Genomic DNA, 11,719 nt, shown 5'->3' with positions numbered 1-11,719 from the left:
TACGATATCCATTCGTGATAGATATTACGACGTTACAATCGTCACGAGGCGATATTACGACATTTCCGGACAATAACGCGGCTAGGCAAGGAGAAAGAGAGAGAAAGAGAAAGCGAGGAGGGAGGTTTTAATTGCTTTTGCTATTACATGCGTCATGTGAGTTATTTTTATTGCTTAACGAAGATTTCGATTTGTTTTTTATAACTTTGGAATTGTACACACTCGGCTCGAACTTTCTGTCTGCGCGGCTATTTTTTTCTTTGTGCACTGGGAAAAGAGTCTGATTGCATCAATTAGGATTCTGGTTAAAATGGACAAATCAGAATTTTCTGGTCCGTTCATTTTTTCAACCAAAATTTCTATTAATGCAACCAGATTCTTTTTCCAGTGTGGATATATAGTTCTCAGAAGTTATATTTTAAAAAGTTGAAGCGAAAAGAATTTATGTACAAATATCTATAAATACTGAGATAAAGTCCAGCAAAATTTAGTACAACTCTAATGACAAAGTAATCCCTCATAAAAGAAGAGATAAATGACTTGTGATATTTTTTTTCGATAATATATGAGAAATATTAATTTAAGGAAAATACGCGCGTTTTTATAAAAAATGATACGTGAGAAATTAATATTTATAAAACGTTGCATTTGGATAGCCTCGGTCTTCTTCTTTGCATTATTCTTTATATCATATTTTAACATCAGAAAATCGTAAGCTGTTCTAATTTCCTTCTCTAATAACCAATGTATGTATATTCCAGGCTAAAAGTTTGAAAACACTTTTTAAAAATTGATCTTTTTGAGATCTTTTTATGCTGAGAATGTCATATATTATTTCTCATTGTCAGTAAACTATGTTTTACAAGTATTTTTACATCGTTTCTTAAATCATTTGTTTATGATTTGCTTCGTATTACGTTTACAATTTTTTGCTCTTTTGTATATAATTAGTTTGTAATTATTTTATTGTAAAATATTTATTTTATATAAATATATTCTAGACTAAAAGCTTGGAATCACTTAAAAAATTGACATTGAAAAAATTATGGGATCTAAAGAATTATTATTTAAAAAATACATTGTTATGAATATTTAAATAAGTAATTTCAAAAATGTTAATTTTTTAAGTGTTTTTAAAAAATTGTTAAACTTTTTGGCCTGGATTGTATATAAAATGAATATTTTGCAATGAAATAATTATAAACGAACTTACGAAATAGTAAAAAATTGTAAATGTAACAATTTTTTAAAGCGAATTATTAAAAAATTATTTAAAAACTGATGTAACAATATATATAGTATAGCTTATTGAAAATAATCTACATGACGCTTTCGAGGATTTTTTCACGTTGTAACTTTCGACGGTCGAAACGACGGAGAAGAGACGCGGACTAATTTATCTTCCGCTCTCTTCGTATTCGGCGTATTCACGCAACATCATACTCCGACCTGACGCAATCATGGCGACGAAAAAATCACCCGAGTGCGTGAGAGAGAAAAAGACAGAAAAATTGCGACGGAAAAAGAGGGCTCTCGTATCATGATTCATGAACGATATACGCGATAATGTGTTTCGGAGCTGATGATTGGCAATAACCAATAATGACGGGTGTCAGATTGTGATGCGATCGATCGATCAACCTAACGGCGCCTACGCAATTGCGATTGTCAAGCTTTCTGATTACGACGTGTCACAGCGGCAGGACATATTTCACACAAGGATCAAAGGAGAGCTTCTGGTCGCGAGACAAGATGAGGAACAGTTTAACTAAAATTCCTATACTAAGGCCGGTATTCATAGTCTATTCTTATATTTAAGACCCTTTCGATACAGAGAAGAGAGAGAGAGAGAGAGAAGTCTTAAGATTTAAGATGTCATAAACCAAATGAATATCCAGGAATAAATATTTTATATATAATTATATAAAATTATTTGGAAAGTATAAGTATTACAGAAAAGTGTTTCAGACAAAAGTTGTAGGGTTCAAAAAGGTCTATTTACTGATCACATTCGTTTGACATTGGGTGGCGTCGCCAAGATCAGGTCAAGGTCACATTAATTTTTTTAAATAGAACACCCCATTTTTCATTGTATATTCTTATAGCACATCTTGAGAGCTTTCCAAAACACTATAATAAAATATTTTTTCATGAAGTACTTTTCGAGTTATGATGCTTGAAAGTTACAGTATCGCTGGCATTAACATTACTCAAGGTGTCCGACCGATGGCTAAAACCTCTTGAATGTTTAATATAGCTCAATCAGAATAAATCAAATAAAAGAAGGGTTACGAGCCAATTATAATGTAAAATATTTAATAATTTAAAAATCATACATACAAACGTTTCGATACCGATCGGATCATTTTCAATGTAAAACAACAAACAATATTACATAAATTATCAGAAATTTCGGTCACATTATAATGTCCAGTATGCGGTCCATATGTAAAAATATCTTAAAGGTGATCTCATCTCACTTTTCACAATTCTTAAATTGTCTTAAAATGTACGATTTTTAAATTATTAAATATCTTACATTATAATTGGCTCGTAGCCTTTCTTTTATTTATTGATTTACTCTTGAATGTTGTTCAGGATCGTGATCTGAATGACATTTGTCAAGATCAAGGCCAATGGAGATTGTACCTCTTATTTTCATTTTTGCACTAAAAATTCATTTCTATGTAAAAGAAATTCGCCGATTCTCACCCCCCCCTCCCCTCCCCTCTGCAAAGGGACGCACGACTTTTAAGCCCAAAACACAATAGGAGCGAATAGCTATAGCGATTAAAAATAACACAATTTCAATCTATCAGAAATCGGATACACCGGAATACACAGTTTCTGATAGATTGAAACTATGTTATTCCTATCGCTATCGCTATTTCCTCGCATTGTGTTTTGGGCTTTACCCCCTCCCCCCTGCAAAGGGGCGCACGACTTTCAAACAGGGGGGATGAGAGTCGGGGGTGAGAGTCGTGCGCCCCTTTGCAGGGGGGAGTAGGGGTGAATGTCGCTTCGTGTTGAAAGTCAAAACCTATGTAGAATAGTATTTAATATTGCATGTATAGCAGAAATAATACGTTATTTTTCAAACTTTTTTGTTAATAACTTTTTAACAAAGGACGACAGCGGGCTAAAATCATCTGAAGGTCACTCAGGGTCATGATCTTGATAACATATGTCAAGGTCAAGGTCATCCGAGCTGGGTACCCTTTTTTGTCAAGATTTACCGTTTATTTAATCCAGATATTTAATCCGTTTATTTGTTTCTTTATGTATATTATCTCTGATACCATTCTTTTCAATGGCGGATTTAGACAGAGGTCCACAAGGTCCGGGCCTAGGAGCGCCATCCTTCTAGGGGTACAGGAACGCAATCCTTCTAGGGACCAAAATTAAAAGGGCTTTTCTTTTTCCACACTTAAGTTTTGAACTGGTGTAGACTGATACAGTAAGTTAGAGTGAGATAAGTATAGTTTATTTTACTCTAACATTGCACTAGTTCAGAATTAGTACAGAATTCGTCGAAAAAGAACAAACGGAAAATTAATTTTATATTTGTACAGGATTCCCAGTTGTGACGTATTTTTTTGCCAATGGCATCTTAAAGTAGTGCTTTGGCGCACAAAATAAAATCTTGATGTTTTGATGAAAAAGTGATACCTTTTAATACCTTTTTTTTATTGTTCATGTGTCTGAAAGGGGCGCCAAGTGTCTTAAAGGGGCGCCAAGAAGTACAGGACCTAGGGTGAAAAAATGTGTAAATCCGCCACTGATTCTTTTATAGTATGATATTTCTGAATCTAGAATTTTTGTGTTATCCCCGTTAAAGTTGTGATCGTATTCTAGTTGGTGCTGGGAGATTACAGATATTTTATTAGAAGGCTTTTTTATGTCGGCTTTGTGTTCTTTAAGGCGAATGTTGAATGTTTGTTTAGCCTGACCAACATATGAAACATTTGCAATCAAAACAATCTATTTGGTAGACAACATTTGGACGATCTTCTTTTTTTACTTTATCTTTTCCAATTTTTATGAAAAAGTTTAGAGAATTTATAAGTTTGCTTCATTATAAGCAATTTTAAAGTTGAATTTGTATGTTATAGTTTTAAATTTTTCTGAAACATTTTTGAAGTATGAGACAGTAAAAAACTTTCTATTTTCTATATGGAATCAGAGATGGAAACATCGTTATGAATTTTGATGTGTTATCGAAATTATTTTTAAGTGACAGCTCTTTTATTCTGTTGTTGATCGTGGAAAAAAGGAATTCCAATGGATATCCATTATTTAAAAAAGTGTTGATTAAGGAAGAAATATTTCTTTCATGAAATTTTGGATGCGCAAAGAATAAAATTCTGTCTAGCTATCCGATGACTATTCATCGCCTTTCTTTTGTTCAATCGGATGATTAGAATTAAAGTTCAATTACCTACTTGAATTTGTAGGTTTTTTATAATTGTCAAAAATAATCGTTCCATTATCTATCAATAGTTTAACGTCAAGGAAACTAATTCCTCCATCATCGCTATATTCAACACACAGTGAACTGTATTCTTTCATGGTACGAGTTGAATGGGCATAGAATTGTTTCAATTTGATCTTTTTTAGCTGCTAATATAATATCGTTATCATAGCGATAATAAAATGGAACGGATACGGTCAATGTTTTAAAAATATCATTTTCTAAATCTTATATTACGCAGTTGGCTAAAATAGGAGAGATACTATAGGCAAACTAAAGATTTTGTTTGAAAATTAATTTATTGGATTTAAAAAGTTTAAAATTTAGAACAATTGACGCTGCTTTTAAAAACTCATTTAATGGTATTGTTGTATTATTACGTATTGATTCCCACCTTCTTTCTATACTTTTCAAGGCTAAGTTATTGGGAATATTTGTGTACATAGATATTACATCAAAAGAAACAATTTGATAGTTTTGTTCAAATGGCATACCATTAATTCTTTTTACACTGTTAAAAAAAATAAATTTGCTTCCGTTACATGTGATGTAAGCAAATTTGATACATTAAAAATATTTAATGTTGTCAATGAAAATGAAGTTATAAGTAACTTAAATTTAACGTTTACTTATATAAAATTTCATGCAAATCTACATAAAATTTAATTAAAAAATGTACTAAATTTCATAAAATTTTATGAAAAGCACACTAAATTTCATATGTACATATACACAAATATACTTTTCAGTTGCAGATACATTAAATTTAATTTAGTGTCATAAAATGGAATTTAATTTATGTAACTTAAAAGTATATTAAATTTCATGACATTTTTAATATATTATAATGTTTATTTTTTATTTTAGATAAGTGTCATATCAGTTATTTTTCCGAGCTCTTCAAAATTTAATTAACTGACGATGAAATGCGATAAAATGATGTTCCGTGATGTGGTAAATACCATTTCATTACAAAACAGCTTCAATAGCCAGACTAGATAGAGACTCTAAGTCTAGCTAGGCGGAACAGCCGTTCGCCAGAAATCCGGCGCTCCACCCCGAATTGGTCGGTCCCTCTATTCTTAGGTACCATTATTTACTAATCGCGTGCTCAATCACACCTTGTCTCGATCGGAACCCGGTATGTGAAGCGCGAGTGACGGAATCGCAATCCGTGGAGGAATTTATCGCTGCGCGTCTCAAAGACGTCGCAGAACGTGGAGGATCCATGTCGAATCCGCGTCGATATCACGCGGTAATGGAACCGCGACGCGCACATGTGACGGCTTAAAAGCCATCGTTTTACTTTGTGTTCAAATCCCGCTGCCGACAGCAGCTCTATTTTCGCCGATGATGAGGAATTCCGCGGACGAGCGCGAATTCTAAACGCGCGCGTCACCATGCTTCGATCTCGCTTGGTTTGTCCTCATTGAGGAAAAGGTAGCTGTCATGGCTACACATGTACAGTAGGCGTCATTGATGTTTTCCGGATTGAAATTTATAGTTTCCTCCGATTTTGCACATCATATCTATTCATTGTTAAAAAGAAAGAAATTTGCTTCCGTTAAATGTAATGGATGAATTTAATAAACTTTACGATAATGTTATGTAAAATTTAATTCAGATTCTATTTTTTTTTTTTTTTTTTTTTTTTTTTTTTTTTTAATTAAAGAAATGTAAAAAGTGAGCAAATCGCAAAGTAAAAAATTGTGCTCCTAATATGAGATGTTCTGAGAAATCGATAATAAAACGCAAAGTACATCAGTATTACAATTAAAAAACTTTATTTAATGTTTCTAAAATATTGTACAAACAAACACAGTGTGCGCGCAAAATGAGCATGCGATGCATTACCAAGTACCAAGGACTCGTCTTCAGGTAGGAATCAAGCATCTCTCTCATTCATTAATAAAACTACAATAAAGTATAAAATAAGTTTGATCAATTTTACTGAAGTGCATGGTAAAAATCTTTAAAATATTGTATCACAACTGCCATATTTTCAGGATAAATTTTAAAAGAACATTCACTCCATGAATGAAACTTGAAGACATCCAAAGTTCTAAAATCTTTGTTTACAACGACTACAGACATGATCTAATAATGAATTTTCCGCTAAATAGTTTTCAATCCAAGAGCAATAAAATTCATAGTGGAACCAATAGATACACTGAGAAAAATGGTCTGGTTGGATTAAATAGTAATTCTGGTGGAAAATGGACGAATCAGAATTTTCTGGTTAAATCTACTAGAATTCTAGTTGAGATAATTCAGAATTCTCTGATTGATATAATTATTCTGGTAAAAATGAGAATTCTAGTAGATTTTACCAGAAATATTACATCAACCAGAATTCCTGTTATCTCAACTAGAATTCTAATAAATTTAACCAGAAAATTTTGATTCGTCCATTTTCAACCAGAAATTTTTTTCAGTGTAGCGTTTATTAGTTTAATAGAAACGTTGCTATCTTATATTACACCATTATCTTTTTTTTCTGAACGATGTGTATGCGCAAATTAGAGCGACTGAGATTTTGTTTTTTTTTTAATTAATTTTATATATGTATTATCCTATAAATATAGAAAATTTATACACACAGATAAAGGTATCATTTATTGAAGATAACGTTGATATAAACACAAACATCGTAATAGTAGCAATTTTATGATGTTGTAAAATTATAAAGGTAAAAGTTCCGATTAAGGGACCCCCCAATGACCTTGACCTTGACATATATTGTCAAGGTCATGACCCTGAGTAACCTCCAATAGGTTTTAGCCATCGCTCGACTAACTTGATAAATAAATATTCGAGATAAAGTAAACGTTGATGGCGAAACTAATCGATTTCGCAATTTTTTTTAATTACTTTTCTGATTGCTACGCAATTTTTATCTTTTTTTTCTGAACGATGTGCACGCACAAATTAGAGCGACTGAGATTTTGTTTCTTTTTAAATTAATTTTATATACGTATCGTTCTGTAAATATAGAAAATTTATATATAAGATAAAGGTATCAAGTGCACACGAGCGAGAAATTCGTCTTAATCATTAAAGACTGATTTTAAATTGAGCGATAAAAAATTCTTGATGCCGCAATTTTTGTTTAAATATATTTATCTTAGAAAAAGTTTACTTCATATATATATCTTGCTTCTCTTCAGCGAAAAATCTTCATAAAATGCTTAAAAAGACGAGATTATTCTACAAATATTTGAATTTTAGTATTTGTATTAAAACGCTTAACTTTTTCCACGTGTCATTTTTTTCTGAGTCTGTCTGAAGCAAAAAATGTTTATATTCATATGATCTTGAAGTGCAGAAGAATGTTTTTATTTCGCAACTGAATGTGGAACGTTCCCGATTTTATAAAAAAGAGACGTTAAAAATCTCGCGAATATTGAGCAGTCGTAGACATTGGATTCGCAGGAGGAATATGGTCCTCCCCTTTGGAATTTCCTTTTTTGAAAATTTATAGCAAAATGTTACATGTATTTTTAATATTTTTTAAATGCTTCATCACAATTTTGATAGTCCAAAATATTTTTTAATTAAAAAAACTTAAAAATATTTATACTATCGAAAATATAGATTTTATTATATTTTTTTATATTGATGTAATTTTAAATAAAATATTTTATGAATTGTACATTTTTTAAATAATACTTTTATATGTAATAATTTAAATAATAATTTAGTATTCTACTCTCTATATATATAAATCTGAATCAGTGGATAATCACTGATATCAGTGCCAAGTATGCTACTGGTAATGAATTAAAAATGGTGAATTAAATGTGAGATCCCTAACCTAGCTGATCTTTATTATATGATCTAACTAACCTTGTTTTAGTGCTTAAATTCAATGAATATTGGAAGATTGAAATTAACATGCAAATATTATAGTATTTTAGTTATATAATGCTCAAACATTGTTCCTTTTTTAGTTGAACTTCACTGATTATCAGTACCAAGTATGCCACTGGGTAATTAGTAATTATCCACTGATTCAGAGAGTATCTTTTCATATTTGAAAAAAATTTTTTTTTAAATTAATTGCGCTTAAAAGAATTTTGTAGCGCAAATGGTTCCCCTTTAAAAGATTTCTGGATCCGTCAATAGCTGCGGATATTAATTTTGTTGAAAAATGACAACAACGATATTTTTGCTTATATTATTTTTTTTTATTCCGTTTATTCTATAGATAGTTTTAAGGGCGACATCGTGCTCTGGTGTAAACTGCTGCTGCCTGGCGCCGTGAAGAGAATTTACAATCTGCAGAGCAAACAGCTGATAAAATTGTTCGCACGATTGCTGCTCCAGGACGAGGACGCGATGCTGGAGCATCTGGAGCAAGGCGATGTGGCTGAGACGATCAGCGTGTTCTTTGAAAATAGCGCTACCGCGTCGCCTTGCGCTGCGAGTGTATTGACTATCCAAGACGTAAGTCAGCGCAATTTCGCGAATTTCGGACGAGAACAAATAACGATGAGAAACCGGTGAACTAAATAAAAAGAAATTAGAATAATGAGATAAAACGATTAAAAGGAAATTGAAATAATAAATTGTCCGATTAATTAAAATTAATTTTTCTTACCGTTAAAAGATGAATTTATTTGTCGGTATAATTTATTTGAAAAAATGCAACACGCGCAGATTTGAGTTTCATGTCTTTACAATCTGTTTGATAAAAGCGTAACTGATATTTACAAATTTTGACATATCCTTTGTGTCTTATTGCCGTCCGGCATATTATCAATGTATACATTTGTTGTTTCGTACACTGAAAAAAATTTCCGGTTGCAAATGGACGAATCAGAATTTTCTGATTATAATAAATTATTTACAATAGAATTCTAGTTGAGATAATCGGAATTTTGTTTGATACAATATTTCTGGTAAAATCTACTAGAATTCTTATTTTTACCAGAATAATTATATCAATCAGAATTCTCGTTATCTCAATTAGAATTCTAATAGATTTAACCAGAAAATTCTGATTCGTCCATTTTCCACCAGAATTACTGTTTAATTCAACCAGACTATTTTTCTCAAGGTGCGTTCGGGGAGACGCTATTTGGATCATTCTATCCTTGTTTTACATCTAATAAACAATGATAGAATGACAGAAGCGCTAATAGCATTTCTCCGAACGCATCATTCATTAGTGTACCGTTTTTTTCCACTTGTTTATAAACATCTTAGACCTTTTGTTGTAGCCATCTTCGGTCTTTTCGAGTGCGAAATAAAATAGAATTTTCGAATCTTCTAGCGACACTCATCGTTAAATAAGTCGTTCTTTAATAAAATCGGACAATAACTAAGACTCTCTGTTTAATATATTGAAAAAAAAACTCTTCTACCTGCTTTTGTTAAAAATTTTTGATGTGACGATTCCTATATAAATAAAAAAATTTACTCAGTCACGAAAATTAGTAGAAAGTAAGATAAACGTCCCAATGACCGGACATATACTTATGTTCGGACATTTACACAAAATTTATATTATTATTAATCTCAAATACTTTTTTTATTATTGTATTATAATTTAATTGCATTTAAAGCAATTATTACAATTAAATTATAATATTACGTAAAAAGCGTATCTAAGACTAATATTAACTTAAATAAATAAAGTGTTGTGTAAATTTCCGATCATACATGTCCAGTCACTGAGACCGGACAGTACCTATATGTTCGCACAGTTAGACAAAACTTTATTTATTTAAAGTAATATTATAGCGTTTTCGAGTGGAGTGGGTTAGAGTTTGAACCCGACCCGGTTCGGTTAACCCATGTTTGAAAGTATCATAATCTCGTCCAATCAGAAATCAAAGTAAAGCATGTGACGTCATCGATCCGACCCAGGTTCAAACCCATTCCATTCGAAAACGCTATTAGTCTCAAATGCTTTTTACCTTAAAGATCAATTTTAATTAGTTGTCTTTTGTCATTAAACATCTATTTATATTAATATTTCCCGTCAGCATACATTTTCTAATTGTGGTCGGGACAATTACATCCCAGTGTCCGACCGGCTGTCCGCATTCTGTTACTTATTTAAATATTTTAATTAATAATTTCATATAAGTAATAATATGGCTCAATAAAAATAAATTAGTAATAATTGTTATAAATGGGTTCAAATAATTTTTCCTTGTTTAAGGGAGTCTTGAGTTTTCAAATGAATACAAATATTTATATTAAAAACCTTTTTAATATATTATAAATTGTATTATTCACACATGACAATCTACGCTTATAAATGTCCGGCTGGGACATTTACTTTATGCCTCAAAGATGTTAGCAATAAAATTGACAATGGCGGTAATTGAACGATTTCTTCTAAGCGTTGTAGTATCGATCGTGTAATACATATATAATCTTTTTCATTTTCTAAAAGTATAATAGATCATTTGAAAGTTATGTCAGTCACGCTCTCATTGAACTGTGAAATACATATGCAATGTTTCATCACCAGTCAAATTTTTTGTAATCAGTAATTATCGAAGACAACGTCACATGTTACATTTGCTTGGGAAGATTTCGATTTTTTTCTCGGTATAACTTATCTAAAAAAAAAAGAAAAAGATACGAACACGCGCGAAATGATTTACCGAAGTCTCACGTCTTTATTAATGAGTTTAATCGGACAGGTTGATCTCTTTTTGGAAAACCTGTCGTGTTTGACCAAGGAGGAGGAGCAGATCCAGCATTTTCGATCTATCCTCGATAAGTAAGTTCATTGATCGGCTGTTCTTCTCGTTAACCTTCCGCTGCGGCATGTGAAGATGAGGTCTTCTCGGAATTTTTATCAACGCAATAAATATACAAACGCACTGCGATTACGTTCGTATGTTTCGATGTTTCCATATCCAATTGGCATAAAGTAGTGATATAATTTTATTATCGCTTCACTTTACCAATTAATGCCGATTTATCGCTGTCTAATTAATATGAAATAACGTAGAAATTTTATCGTCGTTCTGTTTTAGCATTTGACATATTTAATAGCTTATAATTTATCGTATTAATTTACGTTTATCAATGTTACTCCTTATCATTTTTTTCCTAAAATTTCACATTTGTTTTAAATTGCACTTATTTTTATAATACGAAAGACATATCATGTAAACTGTAGACGATGTTCGCAGCTTATCCAGACAGCACACAATATTTATCACAAAATATTTACAAAATATTTATAAATATTTATAAGATTTATTTTAAATATTTTGTAAACAT

At 31.4% G+C, this 11,719-nt stretch overlaps 1 protein-coding gene across 2 annotated transcripts in view; it reads left to right on the top strand.

Annotated features, from left to right (window-relative positions):
• DNAlig3 (DNA ligase 3) overlaps positions 1-11,719 on the top strand; it is a 53,320-nt gene that overhangs the window by 29,374 nt on the left and 12,227 nt on the right. For both annotated transcript variants that reach the window (XM_018457953.1, XM_018457952.1), the window contains 2 exons: positions 8,679-8,917; positions 11,131-11,210. In XM_018457953.1, the coding sequence (XP_018313455.1) occupies positions 8,679-8,917; positions 11,131-11,210 (319 nt within the window). The remainder of the gene's footprint in view (positions 1-8,678; positions 8,918-11,130; positions 11,211-11,719) is intronic.

The sequence above is a fragment of the Mycetomoellerius zeteki genome, unplaced genomic scaffold (assembly GCF_001594055.1).
Source record: "Mycetomoellerius zeteki isolate Tzet28-1 unplaced genomic scaffold, Tzet1.0 scaffold698, whole genome shotgun sequence".
NCBI classification, from domain to species: Eukaryota; Metazoa; Arthropoda; class Insecta; order Hymenoptera; family Formicidae; genus Mycetomoellerius; species Mycetomoellerius zeteki.
This window is presented reverse-complemented; position numbering and strand designations above follow the sequence as displayed.